At 42.8% G+C, this 27,704-nt stretch overlaps 1 protein-coding gene across 1 annotated transcript in view; it reads right to left on the bottom strand.

The window, feature by feature from the left end:
* GRHL1 (grainyhead like transcription factor 1) overlaps positions 1–27,704 on the bottom strand; it is a 48,319-nt gene that overhangs the window by 3,255 nt on the left and 17,360 nt on the right. The window contains exons 10-15 of the mRNA XM_063077739.1: positions 14,986–15,144; positions 7,964–8,015; positions 6,487–6,626; positions 5,367–5,404; positions 2,601–2,692; positions 2,163–2,248 (exon numbers count right to left, since the gene is read on the bottom strand). Coding sequence (XP_062933809.1) covers positions 2,163–2,248; positions 2,601–2,692; positions 5,367–5,404; positions 6,487–6,626; positions 7,964–8,015; positions 14,986–15,144 — 567 coding nt within the window. The remainder of the gene's footprint in view (positions 1–2,162; positions 2,249–2,600; positions 2,693–5,366; positions 5,405–6,486; positions 6,627–7,963; positions 8,016–14,985; positions 15,145–27,704) is intronic.

Here is a 27,704-nt window from a genome sequence, read left to right as displayed (position 1 = left end):
CACCTTCTGTGGGTCTGACCAATGTACAATGACCTGTGTCCACACAGCCCTAGATATTCTGATCATCTGTATAAAGGCCTTGCTTTGGGGTCAGACACATGTAAATGGAATCACTTTATTAATTAGCAGGGGACCTTTCTGATGCTCAGTCTTTCCTCATCAAGAGGGCTGCCAGTTACCTCAGCTGGTTACAGCGAGGTGTTACAACATCAAGGTCAAGGTCAAGGGTTTGGATCCCATACCGGCCAGCTGCTATGCTGTGAAGATGAAAGAATGTCTGCCACAAAGCAGAAGTTAGCATTTTAGAAACAGAGTTATGGAAAGAGGAAAGCATTTTCATATCCCATAGTCCAGAAGAAACATCAAAGTCCCTGATCACAAATCAAGATCTCTGCCCCTGCTGGCTCTACCCAGAGCCTCTGCAGTAAGTGGGAAGGAACCTGTGAGAGCACGAAGGCTCAGGCCACACGCAGCCGCCGCCTCCCCTGTCTCAGCCCTCCCCTCTCTGTAATGGGCAGTGTGTGGCCCACACCTCGCAGTGACCCTGCAGTGACCCTGCCCCTGTCAACTCTGGCTGTCTTCCTTTGAGGGCATACAGGCTGTTTGTAAAGAGAAAGGAGGAAGTGCTCCAAGGACAAATAGCTGATGCAGTCTCGGTCAGACGCTTCATTTGGACATGTTGCCCAGACCACTCTCAGATGGGGACCGTGGAGGAGCCCCAGCCTGCAGGGCAAGCTCATGGCAGCACTGAGAGGGGGGCCTCTGTCAATCTAACAAAAGTATGCACTTCAGACCAAACCCCAGCTCAGGGCTCTCACCAGACAAACAAGATCACTTCTCTTCTGTATCACAGGATGATAGCACTTTGTACATTTATGAAATCCCAGCCCCAAGAGATGTAAGAGGCTGTCGTGAGCTCCTTGCGAGTTGTGAACAAATCATACTGGTAGAGTAATTCTCCTCTTTTCACTCTCCTCTCTCCCCACGATCAAGAGATTGCATGATTCTTAAGAAATCATTAAGGGTCCTCAAAAGATAAAGAGAAGCCCTGGAGAAAAGGCAGGAAGCAGTCGACGACAGTGACCATGGTGCTGTCAGTGACACCCGCAGGAAGGGCCACGTGGAGACACCTGGAAACTCCGGGTGCTTCTCCCGAGAGACTGTCCCCTCATCCTGCTTGACTCGTCTTCACCGCACTTACCTGTACCCAAAAAGTTAGAGGGTAATTTCTTCGCTTATTTTATTGTCTCTGTCTTCATAACCAGAGATAACTCCATTAAACACTGTGCCAACCACTCCTGTAACTCCAGTGCCAACAACAGTGCCTGGCATAGAGCAAGCCCTTAATAAAGATTTGCTACACGGATTCAACAGTCTCTAGTTGTCAGGGGTCACCGGGAAACATATTTCTAGTCCAATATGTGCACGCTTCGAGCTCAAAGATTTCTATGTCTATCAGGGACTGAGATTGGTAAGTATCAGGATACAATACCAATCACTTCAATTTTATCCTAGGGCGAAGCCAAAATGGGAAATCAGCATAGCACCCCTCCACATCGTCTCTCTTACTGACATCCCAAAAGGGAATACTGGAATCAGTTTACCCCAGCCCTTTGCTGAGATCCTGTAGGAAGGATTTATGGTCATCCCTGGTTACACCTCTAATTTTCTCAAATATGCTTTGGGTAAGATCTTGACACAGTTCAGTAGTTCCCTATGATCAGGAGTTTCAAAGGCTGTATGAAGTTTTTAAGATTTTACTTGATAAAAAGTTTTTGTTAGCTTCTAAATGATTTGCTAAATGGCAGTCTCCCTTTAACCCAAGTACATCAAAATTAAGCTATTTCATAGGCCATGACAAATTCATTCAATTCAGTGCAGTAGACACGACTGAGTGATTACCACCTACCAACTCGAGTGCCAGGCACAGTGCAGTAAGACCCCCCGGGTGGATGAGACAGACGTGGGCAAATGAGGACCACCTGAGGCAGGATAAAATGTGGGACAGGCCACAGGCATACACACAGCACCATGACTCAGAAATGCATCGAAGATTCCAGCACAACTAAGGAACGTGGATTGTCTAATATAATTTTTTCAGTGAAATTCTATGTAAGTTTGCTTTCATTTTTAAAGGAGATCACAGAGTTTATCCTACTTACAGCTTCCATCAAGCCCTTCAAAGAGGGAGTCTTGAGCATCAGGGCATCAAAGACTTCTTCTGACTCCTTTCGAACGTAGAGCAGCACTAATCAATCCCCAACCAGGAATATGGAAGTGGAAAAAAAAAAAAAAAAAGAAGGTAGTTAATTTACATGAGCAAAATACAAAACCAGATCACAGGTACTGGTCAAAACAAAAAGACACATTCACATCAAGGACAACAAACACAAACCAATACAAAATTTGTCTTAAGGGACACAAGTTTCAACTGGTCTTTTAACTCTGTTCTAAGTCCAGCTCAAGCTGGAGCTGGTCCAAGGGAAGAGTACCCAAGAGAAACTGCACAAGACATGTCTGAGTGATGTTCGCCTGTGACAGGTTCAGAACTTGCTTGCTTCTGATTTAAAACTCCCACTAAGAAATGGAAATCAACACACCTCTCTTTGGTTCTTCTATCCGGGTCAGTTTAACAGGAGGTGGGACAGAAAAGTCATCTTCTGCTCCAAATGGACCCCTTTTCAAGGCAGAGCTGCAGGCAAACCAAAACGCACAATTATGACTTCAACTTAAATTACGACTTCAACTTCAATCAACTGCATAAACAAAAAGAGTTTTAGGGTATATCACTGAATTTTAGATTCGAGATGACTTTCATGCTTTATCTAGCCCAGCTTCCTTATTTTGTGGATGGAAAATCTGAGGTGCAGAGAAAGGTACTAACTGAACCAGGGCTTGTGGACATTTAATAGCAGACCTGGGACAACACTTAGGTTACCTGCCTGACATCCGCCATCACTCTCACTCTAGAGGAAGCTGCCTTCTCAAGGATGAAGAGCTTCTTTTCAGGAAAAATTTTATGGAGGAGGTAGGATCTGACGTAACCTTGTATAGGTGGTAACAGAGGAGACAGCACTTCAAAAAAGCGAGAAGGTATAAGCAGGGAAACGTGAAGCAAGGCTGGCAGAATGTCCCAGAGGAAGACAAAGCTGGAAAAGGAGACCGGCTCCACTATGGAGCATCTTGATTGCTCAGCTCTAAGGAATTATACTAATGGCCATGAATTTTTATCTGATTTTTTTTTTTTCTTTTTTTTTGTCTTTTTCGTGACCGGTACTCAGCCAGTGAGTGCATCGGCCATTCCTATATAGGATCCGAACCCGCGGCGGGAGCGTCGCCGCGCTCCCAGAGCCGCACTATCCCGAGTGCGCCACGGGCTCGGCCCTCTAAGGAATTATAGATTTCACATTGCAGGTGAGAGGAAACCTTTGAAAGTTATGCAAGACAGAATGCTGTAACCAAAGCATGTGGTCAAGACTACAGGGGACTCCAGGCCTTACAAGCAGAATAACCAGTTAGAGGACTTTGGTGATAATGGGGCCTACGATTCTAAAGGCTTAAAATGCAGTATTGAGGCTGGCCAGTTAGCTCAGTTGGTTACAGTGCAGCCTTATAACAGCAAGGTCTTGGGTTTGGATCCGTGTACCGGCCAGCCCCCTGCAAAATAATAAAATAAAAAATACAATAAAATATAGTATTGTCAGTGGAAACAGAAAGGGGACAACGGACCCAGGAGCGTTTGAGGAAACAAGGGCCCAGAGCGAGTGACTCCCACATTATGGACTGGGGTGAGTGAGACAGTAGTAAAACAGCTAAAAATGAAGCGAGTGCTTGATTTTGAGCAGAAGATCACTTCAGGAACAGGGGTTGGGCCTTGTCATACTGTCTTTCTCAGTTCCCAGCATGCACCAGGCACCCAGTGAAGGTACCTGTAGGATTCGTGTTTGGAAACACTAAGAATTAAAGAGGCAGAGCAGTAGGCTGGCCTCCAGATGGCAACAGGTGTGGGGGTGTGAGTGTCCCCAAAATGACAGTCCAGTCTTCAGAGTGGATAAAAGATGAGGGACAGCAGAGGGCTGAGGAATGACATTTGTCAAAGCCTAGGTTCTTTCTGCCATAATGCACTTTTCTGAGGGTAGATTAGTATCGAGAGAAAAGGAGATTTAAAAACTGAATCTTCCCCATGTTGAAACACTCGGTCCTAAGGCCACCAGGAAGAACAAGCAAGGCTGGGGTCTGGATAAGCTAAGCGGGGCGGGGGAGCTCTGACGGCCCAAAGAGAGTAGCAGAGCCTCAGCGTGGGACAGCATCTGAGCAGGTGGGCTGCGGCATGCGAGGTCAAGCCCACGTGGGTGAGCGGGTGTCCGCACTGGGGAGGTTCATCAGCATCCTGATCCTCCAGAAGAAAGAGAGTTCCTCAAAGCAGAGGCTGATTCTAGGGCTGGAGAAGGGAAAACACAAGTCCCGAGAGCTCAAAGGAGGTGCTCAAAGGATGAGGAGCAGGTGAAAGGACCCAGGAACCAGCCTGAAGGGATCCCACTGACCAATTCTGGGACAATCAGAGCATGAGAGTATGTGGTAGTAATGGATTATGACTTATTTAATAAAACAGGAAACTATGAGTCCATCCTGATATAAATAAGTTAATGAGTAAATTGAAAGTTTGATGAGAAATAAGGTATTTACAAAGCTTCACTCTACCTCCCCACAGAAAAACACTTATTACAAAAGGAGAAAGTTCATGGTGGAAAAGCCTGGCAGATGCCACCTCAATCAAGTGATCCACGTGAACACCACTGTTGATGGGATAAACCAAAAGGGAATGTCCCTGACAGGTCATCCCAAGAAGAACACAGCCATGCCCTGTGATATTCCTGCCAAGGTGACAGCCTGGATCTAATGATGAGAAAACACAGACCCAAGCTGAGGGACAGTCTACAGAACAACTGGTTTGAAATCTTCAAGAGCATTCAGTCAGGAAGTCAAGGAGTGGCTGAAATTGCTCCAGATCGAAGGAGATCAGAGACATGGTAACAGACTACAACTTGGGATTCTGAACTGGACCCTTCCTGCTATAAAGGACAATGTTGGAATAACTGGCAAAACCCGACTGGGGTCTGAGGACTCTATGGTACTAACGAATCCAGGTTCATATCCTGATTTTGACCATGACATGGGAGAATGGCCTTGTTTGTAGGAAACGTGCACCAGAGTGCTCAGGAGCAAGGGGTCGCTGGGCCGACAGTTCACTCTCAAAGGGCTCAGGAACGTGGGCTCTCTGAACTGTAACTGCAGTTCTTCTATAATTTTGAGATTGTTTCCAAATAAAATGAATTTATTAAAACAAAACAAAACATAAATCTTACCCTTCACCCTCCAATTCTTCTGAGGCAATGGGCAGAACCTAAGGTTTAAAAAAAGATTGCTTTTTAAATATATGCTCAAATGTTTCAGATCATAAATAAATTATTCCTAAAATGGGAATAATTTTTAGTTTGACCAGTATTTCATACAATGTCCTTTGGACTTATTTTTCAGTAACAGATTCTTACAGATATCTTGAACTCCTCTAACTCAGGGCATGACAAACTATGACCCGTGGGCAAATGCGGTACAAAGCCTGTCTGTGTATATAAAGTGTTCACTAAAACAAGGCCACACTCATTTATTTACATATTGATTCTGGCCGCTCCTGTACTAGAACGGCAGAGCTGAGTAGCACAACTGAGAAGACTGTATGGCCCAAAAAGCCTAAAATATTCACTACTGTTGGGCCCTTTACAGAAAAAGTCTGCTGACCCCTGCGTTCCCCAAAGCTTCACATTAGAAACCGAATATACTGGCAACAGCTTCCCCCAAGAACTCTGGAAAATCACTAGTCCTTACAAATCTGTTTACAAAGTGCATGTAAGACTGTCTTTTTTGATATTTATTTAAGCTCAGAATAAAAAGTATGCTCTACTTAATCAAAGTTCCTATTTCTAGCAAGCTTCTGCCACAAAGCAGGGTGTGACTATTTTTACAATTTAACATTAGTTGCCAAAACATGGCTGCACTTCCCCTGCCAGTGATGATTCAGTAACTGGAACCATGAAGAGCCTTCAGACGTTCTTTATGCTATTAAGGCTACCTAATATAGGTAGTCCCCAAGTTAAATTCACAACATCGAGGCTCCTAATTATGTTACTGTTCTAGCATCTTTTAAATGAGAGAGGATATGAATGAACGAACGAATGAATGAATGAATGAATGAATGAATACAAAGAAAATTGTGCTGGTAGCTCTGGTACTGCATGTCCAAACCAACAATGCTAACGTATCTCGTCATCTGGGCATCAGGTCACCCCAATCGGATATCCCAAGAAGCTGACTAACTGGTCAAACCTTACTAAATTTTGGTTTCTATTTACCATGAACAATGCCAAAGAATTTCTTTTTGCCATGCCTCGCTTTCTTGTACCCTCCCCTGGGATGCTGGCCACCTACATGAGTGCCCCGCTGCAGGTTGGCAAAGTGCACGTCCGGAATAAAGAGGACAGGCTGAGTATCGAGATCAATAAAGGGTTTGAAAACCGTGATATCCATTCGTTTGTGACAGGGAAGCAGTGGCACTTTAACATCAGACACTGGAAAAAAAACAAGAAAACCAATGTCAACAGATTATACATACAGCCTGGATGCAGGCCACACAGCATTTTCCTCAAGGTTTAAGATATTGAAATTGTAGCACTATGTAAGATACAGATCATGTTGCCTGAACTAAGAAAAATCAGTTTATGTAAAGGAATTTGTGGTGTGTACTTACACTGAAATCAATTGAATGTCTTATCAAAATCAGAAGAGAAAAAAGTTATCTTTAAACACACACGACGCTGGCTGGTTGGCTTAGTTGGTTAGAGCATGGTGCTGATAACACCAAGGTTCAGGGTTTGATCCCTGTACCAGCCAGCTGCAAATAAATAAATAAACAAATAAATAAATAATAAAACAAACACAGATACACACACACAGAAGAGGCAAAACATGTAGTTTTCATCTGAAAGGCTAAAACTTACTGTATGAACATAATTTGGAAGTAATTTCACCTCAGCTGTCCTCATTAATAATTTACATTCTAACAGCACTGTACCCTTGAACTTCAGAACACATCAGGAAACTCAATACCGAGGTTAACAGTAAGCATGACTCTCTAATTTTTAATTCATTAAATTATAGACTCCATCTCCTCCTACAATCTGGCCCTAAGTACTTGGTAATGAGGTTTCCTAGTTAGTTAGCTGCTCTCTGAAGTGACATTGGGAGCTTGTACTTTGGTGCTGGTAGCAGAATCCCGACTAAGGTGCTGCAAGGTAAATATCTGCTGAAGCAGACAGACTGCTCAGAGAACATGCTAGAAGCCCACGTACTACAGATGAAACACTGCAGGCTCTGAGCAGCACTTTTTTTCTTTCAGATACAGAATTCTGTGAATATTAATATTGGTCACATTTAAAGAAGGAAAAACCTTCCATGGTGAAATGTCCAAACAGAAGCCTTACAGGTTCTGCAAATGTTAGAATACTATGCATAAGAAAACAACACTCATTTGGAATTAAGACAACCTGAATTCTCAAGGACATTATTATTACTTTAAAAAATCTAGACAAGTCCCAATGTTTGCAGCTATCGACATGGAACGTGTGCTGCTTTTCAGGACAGGAACCAGCAACCTGAACTAGCCCTGACAGCCAAAGAAGCCTGAGCCCTGGAAAAACTCAAGAATCCATCCTGCAGTTCCCCAGGAAAATCCCTCCATCTGCCGTTGCATCTGAGGAAGGACACAGTGCTACCACTTTGCAACAGCAAAAACACCTGCTACTACATCTGTGCTTGACAACTGAGGCCGCCACTCTGCAGCCTGCAGCACGGCGGGCACGTTTCTACTTACAGGCACTCGGCTGGGAGCTGGGGTCAGTGCACTTGCCTTTTCTCTTGCTCTGCTTGCGTTCTTCATCCCTGATCTTCCGCTCAGCTCCCTGCAAGTCAAGAGAAGACAAAATATGGTTCTGTTCACCTGATCCTCTTTAAAATACTTAACTCTCATCCTGATCGGTGGGGAAATTCTCCCCTCCTCTCTGGAAGTGAACTCCATTACCTACTGTATTCATGGGTCTTATCATAGTGGTTTCCCCTAAAAAGCCTGTTCTTAAAATTATTTTTAACTATATGAAATCACAGGGAACAAATAAAGTACTGTTTATTTAAAAAACAAATAAAGCAAAATTCCTCTCAATAATGGATGCTGCAAGGTAAAACAAAAGCTGAGAAAATCTGCCAATGTGCCAACTGCCTGCAAAGATGTGAGCGCCCCTCCCCTTTGTCTGGTAGGAAAAGAAAATGAAAGAAAAAATACGGTTGACCCTACTTTTGAGTGCACATTCCTGTATGGGCAATGTTGTCACTGATAGCTGATTCTGCCCAGGGACTCGGCAACAACCAAGTGACAGATATGACCAACTACAATTCACAAAAGCAAAGATGTAACTAGAAATCCGCATAATCACTTAAAAAAGAGAAAAAGTGTACTCTGTGTCCTATAGAAAGGACATGTATGTACTATGTGTACCAGTTATACACAGAGTGACAGTGCCAAGCGACTGAGCCCTCAAAAGTGAACCCACAAAAGTAAAAAAGAATTATAGTAGTAATACATATGACCTAAAATTAAGCAATTAAGAATAATAAACGTAACATTTAATCATTTTGCTTCATTTATTGGCATTAATTTCTGAATGGCACAGATTTCTTTACAAAGTTATCCAGTTAAGTATGAACTGGTGGCTGATTTTTCTGTTAAATAAATTCCCTGATGGCAAAGAAAGGCAATAAAAATTATCCCACTGATCTTGGCATTATTATATAATAAGGACCACATTTTAAAAAACAGAATACAAAACCACCTTCTGTCTCTTCTAGAAGGTCCTAATATTGGCAAACATACAAACTGCTTTTAAAAATTGCTATGTAATACTGACACAAACATTACCTCCATAAGATATTTAAAAAAAAAAAAAAATTTTTTTTTTAAAAAAACTTTTACCTCCCTGACATAGAGGAACAGGTAAATATCCTCAATCTCCTCACCATTATGGTATGGAGTTGGTTTGTGTCTCTCTCAGTCCCTTCTTTTTTTTTTTTTTTTTTTTTGTCTTTTTCGTGACCGGCGCTCAGCCAGTGAGTGCACCGGCCATTCCTATATAGGATCCGAACCCGCGGCGGGAGCGTCACTGCGCTCCCAGCGCCGCACTCTCCCTAGTGCGCCACGGGCTCGGCCCATCTCAGTCCTTTCTAATGGTCTAACAATAACTTCGTTTTGGTGATAAACGACACCCCCCAAAAGGCAGTTTCACAAGTCAGGACGTTCCTTCCATGTTCGTCAGTTGTACACACAGACTGATAAAGGGCTTCTGCTTCTACCCTGGATGAAGAACACAGACTAGATTTACCCTGTACCCAGAAACAACAAAAACCAGAAAAATGCATGAAACAAGGATTCTGAAGGCCCTGGCCAGCAGGCCACAAAGAACAGTGATCCCCAAGGAACAGCAGTAAAGGAGGTGGCCACTTGGCTGAGAGCTTATGGCCTCCAGAGAGTTTCCAGGCTGGGGCAGGGCAAGGGGGAGTCGGGTGGTCCCCCTGGTCCGGGTTCCCCATGTTGAGGAGACAGAGCTGAAAGTCTGGCGTGATCAAGGCAGTACAACAAAGTACCAAAGAGGAAACAGCTACACGCGAGAGCCCCAAAGAGATCTTCAGAGGGCCCCTCTCGAGGATTCAGCAGAATACTGGTAGGCATACAGAGGCAAGAAAACCACTCAAGACTGGCAGGGAAAAACATCTGAAAAGGTTAGAGAAATAGTGCCTGAAACTCACACAGGGCCAAAGATGGTACGTGTTTCTACCAATCAAACTGGAAAAGCATCGCAGGGCATCGGATAGAATACTCTGGAAAATCTTGCTCAGTAGTGCAGAATAATTAGCTCTACACTGAGCATGGCTCCAGACTCACCTATCAAATCATAAAGATAAGATCTGAAAGAATCAAACCATTTCCAAGTAACTTAACTAGATCTCAGGACAAAGTTCAAGAACATTCATAGGAATACAAAAATGTCCAGCATCCAACAAGGTAAAATCCACAATGTCTGGTATCCAGTAAGCCTGCCAGGCATGCAGAGAAGCAGGAAAACATGACTGTAGTGAGGACACGCAATCCGCTGAAACTGACCCAGAACTGACACAGATGTGAGACAAGGACATTAAAACAGTTATTATAACTGCATTCCATATGTTCAAAAAGCTAGTGAAAAAAACTAAACATGCTAAGTAGAGACATGAAAGGCATAAAACAGCCCCAACCTGAACTTCTGGAGATGAGAACTACAGTGTCTGAGATGACAATACACTGGATGGGATTACCAGCAGTTTAGACTCGGCAAAAGAAAAGCCTGGTGAACTCTAGGACATAACAATGGAAACTACCCAAAATGAAACACAGAGAGTAAAAGTAATCCCCCAAAATGAAAAGGGCATCAGAGCATCAATGAGCTCCGGGACAAGTTCAAGCACCTTATAGATGTGAACTTGGAGCCCCCAAAGGAGGAGGAAGGAAAAAACATATTTGAATAAATCATGGCTGAAATTTTTCCAAATTTGATGAAAACTATAAACCCACAGATTTTCAACAAATCCTAGAGGCTCAATGAACTCCAAGAACAAAAAAGCATGAAGACACACGTCATAAACAAATTGTTCAAAATCAGTGATTAAGAGGAAATCTTAAAACATCATAGGAAAAAAGATACATTGCGTACAGAGGAGCAGACTTCCCGTCAGAAACAAGGCCAGCAGAGGACAGTGGCACAGCAGAGTGTGGAACGGAAAAGCCCGTCTGCCTAGAACTGCACACCCAGCAGAAAGACCTTCCAAAACAGAGGCAAGATACAGACTTTTCAGACATGCAAAAGGTGGAAGAATTTGTCACCAGTAGGCACACACTGTGAGAATGTTCAAGGAAGTCCTAGGATGCCATGGAGAACCATTTAAATATAGGCTGTGCTGACTCTTTCTCTCAGTTGTGTCTCAGTTGGCAACTAAAGAGACTGAACTTGGGCAAACACTTTGGGTACTGCCCCAAAGAGTTAAGCCGTAACATCTGCTGTGATGACTATTGCTCTGAAGAAAAAGAAAACAACTTCTGTGGGAAGTAAGTGTCAATGAAGTTTTTCTCCGTTAGGATGGACCAGGGATATAACATTCTCACTGAAAGAGGAGCTGCCAAATTTCCATTGGTTAGAGATCCAATTTCTGCTTCTGTTTTCTCTGAAAAAGTACTAAATTGCTGCTGCTTCTGAAATAAGAGAAAATTCCATTTATCAACCTAGTTAAGCAACTCATAATAAAGTGCTGACATAACTTTCTTCTTAGGAGAGAAAAATAATGTAAATACCTCAGAAGGATACCAAAAGTCTTATTTCTAGTTTCTTACTGCTAATGTAGACCAGATTCATAAAATGTGAGTTTTTAGAGCCAGCAGAGGGAAGTGAATTGACAGGCACCAAATAACAAGTGAGCCAAATCTCAGAAAGGACAGAATCAAGGAGGCAGGTGACATATTCCAGAGAAGGGGCAGCACAGGACAAACCTAGAACAGAAGAAACAATCCCGATCACGAAGGGCAACAGGAAAGTCATAACCAGATCCATGAGAATCAGGAGTGGTATGAGGTCATGTGGGGTTTCATGTGGCTGAAAGGTTCAAGGACTTTGAAAATTTAATTACATGCAGAACACACATAATATTTTCTCATGTAGGATTTTATATCAACCTATAGTAGCTCTGAGATTAAAAACTGGGGATGAAAACACAGTGTATAATCTCACCTTCTACATCCCGTAAGTACCCTGCTATCATACAACACTAATTACCACTTCTACATACCATAGGGCAGAAAATGGGAAACGAGACCAACAGCTTTCATTTCCATGTGGATCTCTAGGATTATATATACCCAAGCAGCTAGGGAAAAAATAATGATGAATATTTTTAAGGGCCTCACCAAGAAGGCCATAACCCATGAAGGCTGAGGTTATTTAAGTATCTACTGACTTAAAGTACCGCTAGAAGCAGATGCCCGTTTTCTTAACCATGGTGATGTTTTTTTACCAAGCTTACAGTGCTCATACCAAGCAATGAAAAACACTGCTTTGACATGCCATTATCCAAAACCTTGGATAATACGTTCCTACTACATGTGAGCTAAACGAACACAATGAGCAGGACACAGTAATACCAGAACATGAAATCACGTGTTGCCCCAAACGTGATTTTGCAACTTTCAAGAAAGGCATTCTGCTTCACAGAATACACGAGACTAGCATGCAGTTTTTAAACACACAGCAAAGAGAACTGGTTTCTAAAGTTTGTACAACCACTGATTAATAAAGTAACTTTGGACAATTCATGAAACCTTTCCTGTGTTTCATTTTCTAGATCAACTACAGGAGGCCCCCTAGAAATGACTTAATACTAAAACCATGTTTGTTTAAGAGCATGAATCAATAGTGTTCCTTCTCTTCAAAACTGCTTATATAATTTTTACCATCTGATTTGGAAAACTCCAGTTCATGTTGACATCCTCAGACACAGCAATAGTCAGAGTGTGATCTGTAGACCAGTGTCAGTCCACAGCCATCATGGTCCGAGAAAAGATACATCGGAAACGGAGTAAATATTTGAAAAGCAGTTAGAACAATTTTGCATCTGCTGAATCAAATAGTAAAATATTGGGGACTTCATTTATGTGCCATTTCATTCTTCTAGCAATTCATTTGAATTTTTATTGTATTTTACAGAAGCAGAAATTAATGACAGATTAGAAATAAAGCACGTGGTCCTTTACCATAGGTAGCTGGAGAGACGCTGTTCTGAGAGATGACAGCACTGAACACAGAGGGAAGACCTTGCTGCAAGAAATGCCCTCTTGTACGTGTCTTTTGACAGAGCGATTTCAGACTTAGGGTTGCGCAGCTGGAACCCTGAGTGCAGCGTTGGTGCAAGGATCTACTGTGCTTACTACCTGATGATGCTAGCGGAGGTCTTAGGAAAATAAATATCTTTGTGGCATTCAAAAAATAGATTTATGAATTCTAAATAACACCAAAGAAAATTATAAAATTTAAATAGACATAGAATTTTTTTTAGAAACAGGACATGTAAAAAACTGTTTTTACTTGAACCAGTAAAAGCATAATTTCTTCCTAGATTTTTAGAAAATAAACATGGACGTTCCAATAGTTTTTCTTCAGGTTTTCTTTTGCCTAAAAAGAGGAGTGTGGGTTGGCCGGTTGGCTCAGTTGGTTAGAGTACCACCTTGCAGCACCAAGGTCAAGGGCTTGGACCCCCAAAACAGCCAGCCACCAAAAAATAAAAATAAAGAACAAAAAGGAATGTGGGATGACGGGAAGAAATTTGACGTAGGGTCAGAAATCCCTGCTCCCCACTAGCTGTGACTTGTCATTTGTCAAATGCAGCATAGGAGACAGCACCCGTGGTCCCCACGATGCCCCCATCCTGATCCCAGAGCCTGGAAACAGGTCGGGCTCCATGCAAAGGGGAAGCAAGGCTGCTGATCAGCTGACTCGAAGACGGGGGAGATCATCCCAGATCACCTGTGAGAGCCCAGGGTAATCATAGCATCCTTAAAAGCAAAGGAGGGAGGCAGAAGAGTCAGGGCAGGAGGTGTGATGTGGACACTGGACCAGCCATTGCTGGCTCTGAAATGGAAGGGCCCAGGGATGAAGGCGACCTCTGGAAGGTGGGAAAGGTAAGGAGGGGATTCCCTTTAGAGGCTCTGGAAGGAATGCAGCCTTGCCTACACCTTGATTTTAGCCTAGGGAGACCCATATCAGATCTGTGACCTAGAGACTGGAAGATAATAAGTCGTGTTATCTTAACCCACTAAGTGTGTTCACAACAGGAAACTGGCACACCCTGGCATGTCAGCAGATGTGCATCTGGGGCTGGAGGAAGCTTTCCAAACCTGGGAGGTCTCAGGCTCATTCCTGTGGGCAGAGACTGTGCTGTGCCCCAAGTGCACAAGTCGGGATGACAGCCCAGGCCTCTAACAGCAAATTTACTTCCGGTTATCTAGTACCTTCTAAAAATCTCAGTTAAGTGAGAGGTTTTTTCTAACAGGATGAAAAAAGAAGAACTGGCAAAATAAAAATGGTCCAATATTTTCAGTAAGAAAAGTCAAAATCTTGTTGGCTCTTGTTCTGTAGATGCTCGTTCACCCACGGCTGCCCCTGGTTCTGAGACACACCGCCTCCCTACCTTCAGACACACGGGCCTGCCAGCTTCTCTCTGGATTTCACCCAGCTGAGCCCCTGGCTCTGCACCTGGAAGAAGTGATCACCTCTGCTCTAGGAAAAAGGGAGAAAGCTGAAACCACTGGGGGCCCTATACTATCTCTTCTCGTCTCCCTGCTGCTGTACAGAAGAATCTGAATCTTGCCTTCTGCTGGTGAGTTGACTAACAACGCACCAAAGGGCCTGGAGGGAGGAGCTGGTCAAAGGGCAGCCCTGTGGGAGGCACCCACACGCAATCCTCAGCCGGCGCTCAAGAAGAGTCCAGCCCAGCGGCTGCCCACTGCAGACCTCGGGAAGCCGGGCTCGGGCTGCGGCCTCTGCGCCAGCCTCCCTTTACCAGACATGCCCACAAGACACATTTAACCCTTCTCATCTTCCAGCTAAAATGAGATTTTTTTCTCTCATATATAACGTGTCTTTGCAAGGCTAAAACAATAATGGCTCATTTAAAATAAGCTATTCTATATTAGCAACAAGACATTCATATGGATGTTAAATATTAAAGACGCCCCGGTCTTTTTCTGGGAGGAAGAGAGAGTGTGTCGAACGCTTTATTCCAGGCATCCCTACCCGATCCTACCTTGTCACAGAACACTTTGATCTGGCAGTAGGCCCGGTGAACGGGCTTGTTGCTGCGGTTGTTGTAACTATAGGTGTCAATTTGAATGTTAAGAGGCAACCCCTTCACGCCCTTCTGAGAAGAGAAATCTGTGCTCAGGCAGTTCACAGAGATGAAAACCTGCAAAAGGAAGAGACAGCTTCGTAAGCAGCAGGCACCAACAGCCAACCTCCGCACAGCAGGTGAAAATACTAACATCACCGAAGTGACTCCAATATATTTTAAATAAAAGCTTAGCTGCTCATTTAAAATAAACAAAGAGAAGGCAGCTCTGACCTCTGTTTGGCTCCCTTCCAGAACACCTAGTTCATTTCAGCTGGGACGCGTGGAGGAGCCTGGCTGGCTTTCCTGATGTCATCATCTCCCAGTGTTTCCACTGTGGGGCTCTCTTTGCGGTCACATTAGTAATGTGGGGTACTGGAAGTTGTTACTTAGAGAAACCCAGGCAAATCTCTGTACAGCAAATGAACATGCTCCACCTGCCCGCCCTGCTTCATTCTGGATTTTAACCGTGTTTTAATGTTTTGAGCTCCCTTTCAACCAGTTTTGGAATTTATGTCTGATTCATGAGCACCACATAGTGGATATTATTGGAATTACAACCCCTTCAGGCCTAGGATCTACCACAGGCAGTAGTGGCTGTCACTGACCCAACTAAGTCACAGACAGGGACAAGTTTAAGTTATAAAGGGAGAACCTGTGAGAATATTGAGAAGGAAGGAGATGCTGAGGAGAGAGGTAAATCAGAGGCAAAATGACAAAGGCTGGCTCTGGAAGGTGTGCAGAGGCTGAGCCAGGTCTCTCGCCCCCCACTGGTCTACACACTGTCTCTAAGCAGGAAAAAACAAAACACCCTGAAAAGATCGAGAACTTGTCCAAGTTAAAAGATTTAAAAGTCATCTCTCTTCTTGCCCCCACACTGGTCTTCTCGCTGTTCCTGGAAAACAACTGGAATGTCCAGTTCTGCCTGCCTGTGCCGGCCACTCCTCTCACTCCCGGTTTCCTACTCATCAGGTCACGACCCCTCGTCGCGCCTCTCTGTCTATGTGCATCTGTAAAGCCCAGCTCAAGTGCCAGCTCTGCGTGACGTTCCCAGCACCATGCATGTACTGTGCCAGGACCTGTGCTGGGCACTCCAGACACACTGTTGCCTCGAATTATTCCCACGACCTGGGAAGATAGTGCTATCCTTCTCCAGGTGAAGCCCAGAAAGATTTTTAAAAGTTGTCCCCAAGGTAGAAAGCAAATGAACTGGGGTTCATCTGGAGGACCTTTCTCCTCTACACCCTGTCGCCTCTCTTCCAAATCAACTTTTCCTAGACTGATCACCAGGCTCTTACTCACCACCTGGGATGGCCTGGCATTTGAAGTGCCCATGTCTCCCTGCCCGGACTGGACTGCGCACAGCAGGCCAGCACCACACTCTCTGCTGCTCCTTCTCAACGCCGCGACAGCGCCTTCTCTAGGACTGCCTTATCTTGTCTGCTGTGCCTCTTCCTTCCATTTAACTTACTTCCAGTAAACAACCAAATTGCTTTAATTTTTAAAATACCTAGATCTAGTATGTAGGCCAAAAGTGGCCACATGAATTTCAACTGCATTACAGACAATGTGTGCTTGCCTTTGTATCTTTTTTTACATATTTTTTCAAAACACTTTATATATAATGCATAAATTCACAAATCAGAGGCAAGAAGAGTCTATGGAACACACTCAGGTTAAAAAAAATTCAAACAACTAAGAACATAAGGTAACCACAGCACCATAGTTTTCATTTTACAACCAAATGCAAGGTCTAAACTTTTCTCTGTCATTCTAGGCCATGTGGCTTGAGTCCTAACTCAAAAACAGCTGCCTGGGAACGGTACACTTTACCCTTCACAATTCCAGGAAGTCTGTGACCCAAAATGATATTCCCTTTACAAGAGGATTTCATGGTAATCCAACCCAAACCTAACCTCCCCTTGCTTCCCAGTTTTAAGTTTCTATTCAAAGCAGAAATAAGCGTGAGCCAAATCCCAGGATCAGTATAAATATGGAGCTTCAGAAAGGCTTTACCCTCACTATTATTCCGTATTACCTGCAATCTCTTACTTATGTACATTTTCTCCTATTTTTAAAAATTAATTCTTTCCAAATTTGGCAGGTTTTCTAAATTTATCAAAGTTTCAGCAGTCCTAACTCAGCATTTAAAAAATGCCACCTTGCCTAGATAAATACAAAAACATACCAGTACACAGCAACAAAGGTGTAAAATATTAAAATATTACAGACATGAGGTACAAGGACAGAGGCCCAAAGACCCCAAAAGAGAAAAAGGAGGACGGTGCTCATGAGGCCTGTTACAGCAGGATCCCAGGCAAGACACACAGGACAGTCAAGTACATGTGCTGGGCTAGGGGCACACAGGCCGCATTTAAGCCCCAACAAAGGCCACGAAGGGGAGCAACACGCCCGAGTTACATTCCAGCAAGAGGCAATGTGCTCAACAGACGCAGCTTTGGTCTGAAAACGAAAGCATCTGAGCTCAGTCCCAGCTCTGTCACTAATGAGCGCCGTGACCCATTCGTCAATGACAAGTGAGTAGGACAACCTCTAGATCACTCCCGACTCTAGACTCCCATGATTATACATTTACATTGAAAGAGGATGAATCCTACATCCCTCCTCTGTTTGTGTAATACATTCAACCAATCAACTTTTTATTAATCATAGTATTATAAAAGTTCCATGTAAGGCTGCCATTTAATCTTAGTAACTACTCGTACAGAATGAAGAATGTCACCCAGCAGTGGTTTTCGAAGAGTGGTGCCGGGAGCAACAGCCCTGCCTGGGAACTTGTTAAAAACAGACATCCTCACACCTGCCCCAGACCCACTGCATCAGAAACTGGAGGGGAGGAAGGGCTGTCAACAGGCTCTCCAGGCGACTCTATGCACACTAAAGTCTGCGGATCTCGTCTCTCAGGAGGGCTTTACAGACCTGCGAGAACTTTAAGCAGTCCTGGTGCCCTGGCCACCCCTCCAAAGATTCTGGTTCCATAGCCTGGGGTGGGTTCTGGACGTCAGGACTGCTGTCTTTGGCGCTCACCATGTAGTTCAGGTGATCCACCAGGACGAAAACCACTGCTGTGCAGTGATTTGTCTTCTGCTCTATGCACTGATACACTTGATCCAACAGGTCTCCTTTGGCTTCAAAAGTGAGATTATTAAAACAAGTCTCAATACATGGTTTCCCTTGTTTTTTAAGAGTTCAGATTTCTTACATGTATTTGTATGTTTCCCATCAGGTTTTTTTTAATTAAAAATGTTTACAGAAGCACAGCCCCCTCAAATAAGAATATTCATTTAAGGGCCGGCCCGTGGCTCACTTGGGAGGGCGTGGTGCTGACAACACCAAGTCAAGGGTTAAGATCCCCCTACCAGTCATCTTTTAGGAAAAAAAAAAAAGAATATTCATTTAATCAATAGAAAGATACAGATTAAAGCATTTTGTTCAACCTTCCTATTCATTAAGGTCATGCAAATCCTCAAATCCTCATAGTTCATAAGATATTGACCAGAAAAGGCCTATTAAGCTCTACTTAGTTTTATTACTCAAGTTATGTTTGATTTTCACAGGGATTTGTGTTTGTGGATTAACTTGTGCATTCAGTTGAAGGTTTAGGGTTTAACTGTGAACTGCAGTACAGGCATGGTTTGTGACGTCTTCCTCACTAAACTGGAACCTCCTTGAGGGGACAATAGTTTAATCACCCCTTTATTCTTCGTGCCTGGCACACAGCACATGCGTAGCACAGATGTCTTCAACAAAAGAAGGAAAAATGCATAGGGAGCAGGGGATGAGCACGGCGAGAGCAAGGCACTGTGGGTGCATAAAACCCTTTTCACACATTTATCTACACCAGGAACTGGTTTTCTGTAAAGGGCCCTGTATACACCATTGCCCCAGGGAACCGCACTGTCTCTGTCAACACAACCTGCACTCATGGAGAGGACAGCAGATTCTAAGGGAAAAGCTCAGCTTCTAGCAATCTTTCATTTGGGAAGGTGGTGATCTTCAGTCAGCAGCACCAAAAACAGGAAGGTATGGAAACACAAGCCAGAGATCTCCTTTGGGTCCTGTGGAAGCGACGAGATGGCATATTGTGTTCCTCCCTGTAACAGGTGAGGCTGGTCTCCCTAATGGGCAGCGCCTGCATGAGCCAGACAACAGGCCAAGCCACCCAGATGTGGATGACACAAGCGTGCAGACCACTCTCACCACGCCGACAAACGCTTTCTAGTGATGTGGTTACAGGAACAACTCCAGTACGTCCTACAGAGGATGGAAAGAGGTAGGAAGTAAGATGGATTACGCATCCTGCTCCGCATCCATAAAATACGTGGTAGAGCGTGCACACACGCGCGCACACGCACACTTAAAAAGCCCTAGTTCTGAAGTCTGAGAGCAGGCCTAATGATACACAACGAAATGGAAATTTAAGAACTCAAAAGACTACCTTTTCTTCATTTTCATACTTCCTTGCCACTTTTTTTGAGGAAATATTTGATTTTATTCAAATAACTAGAATGTTAAATCTCAAAAGATGGGCAACTAATGTTCCCACCCAAAATTGTTAGAAGAGAAAAAAACTGACCACAAAAATCAACTGCTGAACTGGCCAGAGATGCTCGGCAAGATTCCTTTTCAAATGTCCAACCCATTTTTCTGAGGACAGTTCCTCATTCTTGGCTGAGAATTCATGCAGTTAGAATGTTGCAAAAGATTTATTTTTTTTTCCTCAATGCTCAGTTTTAAAATGAGAGGAAAACAACAAATAAAGTGATTTACATTATCAAAGGATTAACTTGTAGAGATTGTTATTCCAAACACTTACAAGCAAAGAAACCACCAGGAAATCAGATCTTGAGCTAATTGGTAATGATCTTTCCGGGAAGCGTGACAGCAGCTACACAACACTGTTCACAGCTGGCTGCTCCTCTTAGTCCTCGAAGGAAAAAAGAGGAGGAGGAAGCACGAAAGGAAACAGCACGTGGAACACAGAAGCCCTCAGAGGCCGCGCCCCGGCAGGCAGAGGGAAAGCACCTGGGGACGGATTTCATAAACCCCCAACTCAGCTACTCTTTTTGGGCTCTGTCATCACCAGCACAAACTGAAGCACGATTCTGGTAAAATGTGCTGTCTAGTCTAAAGAAAGTAGTCAGATACGTGAACTGTAACAATGAATTTAATTTGTGAGCAGAAATTATAGAAATATTTTTTACCTACCTAATTCACAGAAAAAGCATTAATGAAGCACTTGGAATTTAACAGTCAAAAGTTACAAAAATTTTTAGTTGAGTCAGAAACTAAATGATGAAAATAATTAAGTATGCTCTATCAGGATATTTTTCATGAGCTAACAAAAGGCCTGATCCTTTAAAAAAATTTACCACAATGACAGTAATACTCGTTTTATATTATTACTCATGCACAAGGAAAAAACCCATCATCCAAATAATAATCTTAATGTTTTTCCACTGGAGATTTAGGTAAAATCTTGCATGTTTCTGTAACATTGCTGTTGTAGTGGTGAAAATATTTCCTTGTGACTTCTGTGATATGTTTTATTCTACTTGTTTGAGCAAACCAATTTCAAAATGTGAACATTTAGATTTATTAAGAATAGGACCATCCTTATGTAGGTTCGGATAAGGTTTTCTTTTTAAGGGATCTGATTTTCAAACTAACGCTCATAAGAGGCACAGACCTCACCCAGCAGCTGTAACTAGGCTCACCACAGCTGTAACTGTGAGGATGACGATGTGCCGTCTTGTCACTTCCTCAGGACCCAAAGGAGCAGCAGCACCTCGGTGCCTAGGAAAACTAAAGTGGTTAAGAAAAGCCACTAACAACCTTCGATCGTTCTCCAAATCCTTCAGGGCCTCCAAAACAGAGCTCCGACTCCCACTCCAGTTTCACATCTCCTTTACAGGCACTTTACACTTTGAGGATCTTTCTCTGCCTCTCAATTTTAGAACCCCCTTCACTCCATTCTCTACTGACATTTCCCCTGTCGAGAAGCACCCGGCACCAACTGATACACCTTCTCTGCTGAGCATTCCCTACGCCACCCAAATGGAACCATCACTCTCTCAGCTGTGCCCACGGCACTGTTTCCAACCCTGTTTTACCACTTACCAAGATGTACACTAAGTAGCTTTTTCCTCTCCCCAGCCTCCGCCAGGCCAGACTATGAGCTTCTTTACAGAACTAGCCACTTCTCTATACTGTAATCACCTAGGTCAAGGTCATCACCTAGGTCAAGGGCAGGAAAGAGCCAGCACCTGAACACACCACCTCTATTTAACTTCTGTTACTGTTATTAGTAACTAGAGTTAGAAAGTACCATAAGTCTCCTGAGGACAAGGATTGTGTTATTCATTTTTAAAATTTCTTCCAGTGTTTAGTATATATTTTATATTTGTTCCAATGCCTATTACTATTACTAAATGATACTGAATTAAATATTGGTAATGAAAAACCGTGGGTATACAAAAATCTACATATTATCTCCAAATCTTGTTTTAACAAGTTTCAAATCCTCACAAAACTTTAAACAAACACAATGGTGCCCCGCTGCGTGCCTCACTGCGGCCACAAGGGCTGTGCTGACCTCACACCCCCACCACCGCTCGCCCCATTCACACACATCAAGCTGCCAGGCACATTCTGGGCTCTGAGTGCCAGCTAGTTCCCCTCTCCTTTAGGACTGCACTCAGGTGTCACCCAGGGACCCTCCCCTGATCTTGCTATTCCAAGTGAGTTCCATTCCTTTGTGTCCACTTGTATCACTGCACTTTCTAGAGTGGCAATCCCCCCACCACACTTTGAGTTGTGTGGGAATGAGGTCATGTATTACTCATCTCTGCACTTCCAGAGCATCTTGGCAGTGCCTGGCCGATAAGAAAGATACGTTTAATAAATGAATGACCCCAAATTCCTAAACTGCAGCCAAATAAAAGTACATGCTACTATGATATTTGAACTACATTTTTTCCATTCTTACAATGTACCTGACTCTTAGACCCTCAAAAACAACCCTCAAAATTGGTACTATTCTGGCCTCATTTTATAGATGAGGAACCAACAAGGTTTCCAGGTCAGGTAACTTGTTGTCCAAGTTCACAAATTATTTGTAGACATATCTTTCCTCTAAGTGACTTGAACTCCTAGGACATCTTGTAGAACACAGAATGCCAAGCGGTTTTTTACACTTACTGGACATTAAATATTTATCTGTCAAATGAATCCATTAAGTCAACTATATATACCCTTTGAATTACTTTGGAAAAAATTATGGTATTTAGGGGCTCCCAGAGATACACTGAGATATATAAGGTGAGTGCTGGGGTAGAGATAAAACCACATCATGGGCCCTAAAATAGTTTTCTATCCCATGTATTTACTTCTACAATTTCAAATGTTATCTAGTATGACCGTCTTTCTGTTACAGAAACTGCAGGTACCTAATAATCTTCAATTCAATAACTAAATATAGGTTATCCCTTCATTTGTAGCTTCATGTTGCACTTATAGATGTGGTGAAGTCTCTAACTCTCTCAGACTGCCGGGCGATCTCAGCCTCGCCACGGGCAAGCCTGGCCTGCACCTGGATCTTCCCGCACTGCACAATGCCTGGGCCTCAGAATGTCAAAGCACCTCCTCAGACTAAGCTCTCAGTTTTCCCTTTGCCACTTGAATTCACAACAGCTACTCTGTGGGGGGAAATAAGAAAAAAGAAAATAGGTCCAATCAAATGTCCTTTGCAAAAATATTCTGCAGTTCCCATACACCTGTAACTGTACTTACTTGACCTTAGGTTGGATCAAGCATGCTATCTCATTTGTAAGAAATCATATTTTTGTGGTGTAGCAGAGTTAATATCCTTGTTTTAGCACCCCCACACCACTCTGTTTATGCTACTTTCATGGCACTTATCCCAACATATTATGGTATTTGGTGGCTTAAAATACATGTTTCCTGCTGCCCCCCAAAAAACATTTTTACTCAGCATATCCTCACCTTCAGTGCTTAGGACAGTATCAGGCCCATCCTAGTTCGGAGTCCATAAATATACATTGAAATGGATGATCTAATTTGAATCCAACTGAACAGGAGAGGAATGCACAAATTATACCAAATGAAAATACAACGTCCAGCTATACTGCTACATTATGTTGAATCATAAGGAATTAGTATTCGATATTTTCAAAACACTGAACAGAGAAAACTCAGGGAATTTTATGGAACATATCCAATAAACATCTAAAAATATTTAAGAAAAATTTTTTTCCTGCAGTTCCAATAAAGCTTCCTATGATTCCCTTAGCTAAAAATACTTTTCTTCTGGAAATTTTAAGAGCATGTTTTCAACCTCAGTTAACAACAGGTATAATTACACAGAGAGTGTAATCTCCTGAGGACAGGCTTTATGTTTGAGTCATTTTTTATTCCCTCACTGCTTGCACAGAGAAGTACAATGAAAAATTTGCCAATGAATGAATGTATAGTTAGGGAAGTACCTTTGCTACATGACTTCTGAAGCCAGTTCTTCTACATGATAGCAATAGATTAATTACCTTGCACAGAATTTCCTGGAAGGATGTTAGAAATGAGTCAAATTGGTCAATAATGAGAGGAAAAAAAAAAAACTTCAAGGAAGAATGGTGTTTTTCTCTTGTAAGTCAGATTATACATAGCAGACCTCTGGAAAGCTATCGTCTATCGAGCTGGGGGCGCGCCTGCTTACCTGTGTCGTATTATACATTGCCGCTTGCATTGTGATGCACAATTAGAAAGTTCGAGTGAGTTCTAATTGCCTGGTAAATATGAGGGTACTTCAAAAAGTTTGTGGAAAAATAGAATTAAAATACAATACAATTTTTTTCCATCAACTTTTTGAAGTAGAAGGAAGAGAAGAAAAAAGAAAAGTGGGTTGATTTAACTATGAAAGATGCTTCAGCAAGTTGGTAACTGAAAAAAGTTCTATGTTCCAGAAACGCACTTATCCTTGTTGTCTACCCTCAAAACATTCACCTGTCACGTGTGTATCATACAGTCCATAGTCTCTGGCTTTCACCATCTTTCAACTCAAGAGAGACAGTGTCAAACTGTGGCTGAGGCTCGGGCTCTGGAAATACACACAGTAAACTGATGACAAAGCCAAGGCCAGGCCCCATGTCCCCTGACTCCAACCTCAGTGCTCTTTTCTCAAAACCACATTGCCACACAAAGAATACAAAGCTGGAGAAGCACTTACTGGGAAAATTGTTTGGTGTAATAGGAAAACTTAGGGGAAAAAGTGACTCCCAAATGGCTTTGAGCAGAAGGTTGTTTTTTGATCATAACTCATGAAATAAAGGTCCCTTTATTTCAAACCAAAGAGTCTGTGCCAAACTTCTACTTGACTTCATATAAAGTCACGAGACATAGCTGATGACATGGTTCCAAGGGAGATGGCTGCAGCCAACCAGGACACAGTCCCACGTACCTCTGGGAGTCGTCATCATTTTGACCCATCCTCATATTAAAATTCAACTTAGTCAAATACATATATAATATCCATGTCATTCTTAGAATATAACTGATCTATTAAATTGAAAGTAGAAACCCTAGAATAAATTTTAATCTAAATCTCCTGCATATCAGTCAAAAAGATTGCTCTAAGTCAGTTCTAAGTAGCTCTCTTTAGGTAGAAATCTCCTGACAACTGAAATTAAAATGTCATGTCAATAATGTAGTTTATTCTCACCCCAGGTCCAACAGCACTAATTAAAGAGAATATAATCACTATTTTTCTAATATGAAGTTATAAATGTCACCTGAAGCCGATGGAGAAACAGTTTCAACTAAGAAATCAAGATCCACGTCTTGGCTAAAGTTTAATTGGCTAGGCACATTAATTGGGCATTATATGGCAGACACCTAACATAATCCACACTCCTTCCCCCCAACCAAAACAAACAAACAAACAAACAAACAAACAAACAAACAAACAAACAAACAGTAATTATCTCTGTTCTGTTTGAGCCTTGTGGTTCCCCTACTTCTTACTTCACTTGTGCAGGCTTAAGTAATTCACAGAGCCCGAGAAGGCGGCAGACACTGAGTCATAAATGCTGCGGCAGAATCCAGTTCCACTACAGGTTGTCAGATGCCCCCCAGGACATCACACCCCTGCTACTCTGAGGATGGGAGGTGACAAAAGATCCCACTGCAGAACGCTTTCTCCGGGAACTAAGGGATTTCCAGTGTACAACTAGCATTTGGGTTATTTCTTAGGCTATCAAATGACCGTCAAGAGAAAGGAAGAATCGGCAGGGGTAGGGAGCACAGGGATGTGGGAAGAGAAAAGCACTAACATGAAATCTTCCCACATCTAGGCGGGGCATTTTCCTGCAGAGAAAACAAGGACTAGTCAGCAGTGCTTTGCCACAGCACCGCCTTCCCACGCCGCCCACACGCCACCTTAGTTTCTGCAGTGCACAGAGCCAGGGAAAAAGTCACAGAGATAAAAAGAGAGACAGAGAAAAACACCTTCCGGAGGTCCCTGCACACTACTGTTCTCCCTGTCATATCCTACACACAGCACCTGATGAACTTAAGGACACTTGGCAGATATGGTGGCACATGTTGTCCCAAATAAGTAGAATGTTTGTTCTGAAATATGCAGAACTGGATGCAGGTGTGACCCGAGGCAAACACAAACCACATTCCACCACCACTAGGGCACAGAGTGGGCCAGGCAAGTGTGCGATCCCAGAGGGGAGACTCAGCAGGCCAGTTGGCTCCCCTCGACAGTCTAATTAGAAGGTATTTTCCACTTTAATAAAAAGCTAAAGTCCCTAAATTAACATAGAAAGTTCACTATATGAGGGTACTTCAAAAAGTTCATGAAAGAAAACAGTTAAAAGACAACATGAATCTTACCATGAACTTTTTGAAGATCCTTCGTATTTACTAAAGGACTAGGAATCTTGCGTGTAGAGAGCTGCCATGTAGGAGAAACCTAAACGCCAAGGCCCCACACTGCCTTGAAATCTCCATGCTGGGTAAATTCAGTTACTGCTAATAATGTCAAGACAGAGGCAAAGCTCTCTGCTTTGGTTTATAAGTGGCAAAGCTGGTTGAAGTGACAGATTTAGAAAGAATTTGCAGGAAGGATCCAGGAGAAGGAGGGTTAAGGTGACTACCTGTCAAAGAAGAAAATTCTATAGAGGAGCTTATTGTTTCTTAACAGCGGCAGAGCGGAGGAAGGGGAAAAATTTGCCCCCCCCAAAAAAGAATGAAAAACCAATCCAAGTGACAGCACAAATAGTGGCTAAACAGACACAGGCGCTCGAAACCCGTTTCACAAGATGCAAGTTTCACTACCAAACCAAAGCTTTCTTCAGCTGCCAAGTCTCCCTTATCCAAGCAGAGACATCTTATGCTTGGCCCTTACCCTCGGGCATGTGCTATAATAAATGCTTGCTATTGTTACCTGCGGATTCTAAAGTTCCACCATGATTCAATGTATTTTATTTTACATCTGGACAGAATCTCTTGCTTAGACACTACAGAGTATACTCAGGGAAGTGCTTTTAAGCCAAAATCCAACAGACCTAGCTTAACAGAAAAAGTGAAAAGTTGCAAGGAGAAATCATCCTCACAATCATACCCAGAACAGTTTCTTCGAAGCAAAGTTTCTAATTCCCAAGAAAAAATTTATTCTATATCAGCTAATTAAAGGCATTCTCCACAAATTTCCAAAAAAGAAAATTTTCTTGTTATTTCCAATACTAATCAAACTACAACTCAAAAGACTATTCATTCCCTATAAAGGAATGTGACTCTCTCTGGTACCAGAAAATTTTTTACTTTAATAAATATTTATTTTCAAACTGCATAAAATAAAACCCCCGGAGTTGAACAAATCTCAATTCACAAGCCTCCAGGACTACGTTGAGTTTTCCTTGGGGTCCAAGGATAGAAACACATGGACAATCTAGTTAGCTTTGTGCTCTGCCCAGACTCTACAAAGTCTTATCCTTTGTTTTGAAAGGAACAGCACTTCCTGACTTCTTTTTCTATTTAGGCCATGGAGTACACGCTTTAGTTTTAAATATCCTGCCTTCATTTAATTGCAATTGCAAGTAAGGTATCTGACTCACTTCTCTTTTCCTTCCTCCCTCCCATTCACACTGGAAATTTAAAGCTGTGAAACCAACCAAACCTGTCCCTGCTTAATGCAACCAAACATGGCAACACCTTATTTTAATGGCACACTTGATTGATGCTTCACTAGAATGGAATCCCTATAAACGCAGCAGTTTGTTCAGACCAAACAAATTAAAAATTACTCTCACAATGAATTCCAAATATTATGCTCAGACAAAACAACAAACTGTTATTAAACTCGTAAACCTGCATCCCACATGCACACACACACAAAGTCTTAAGTTCAAGTTACCATGATGGTTACACCTCTCTTTTACAGAATGAACTCTGCAAGCCTCAATAATCCCTCACCAAGAACTCCATACGCTTTTGCTGAGACAAGGAGACAACAGGGAAAGATACTGATGCTCCCTCCAAACACGGGCTCCCTCCAGATAAAGCTTCTTGGTACCCTAGTTGGCTCCAAACTCTTCTTT

Source organism: Cynocephalus volans, chromosome 14 (genome assembly GCF_027409185.1).
Source record: "Cynocephalus volans isolate mCynVol1 chromosome 14, mCynVol1.pri, whole genome shotgun sequence".
Lineage (NCBI taxonomy): Eukaryota > Metazoa > Chordata > Mammalia > Dermoptera > Cynocephalidae > Cynocephalus > Cynocephalus volans.
This window is presented reverse-complemented; position numbering and strand designations above follow the sequence as displayed.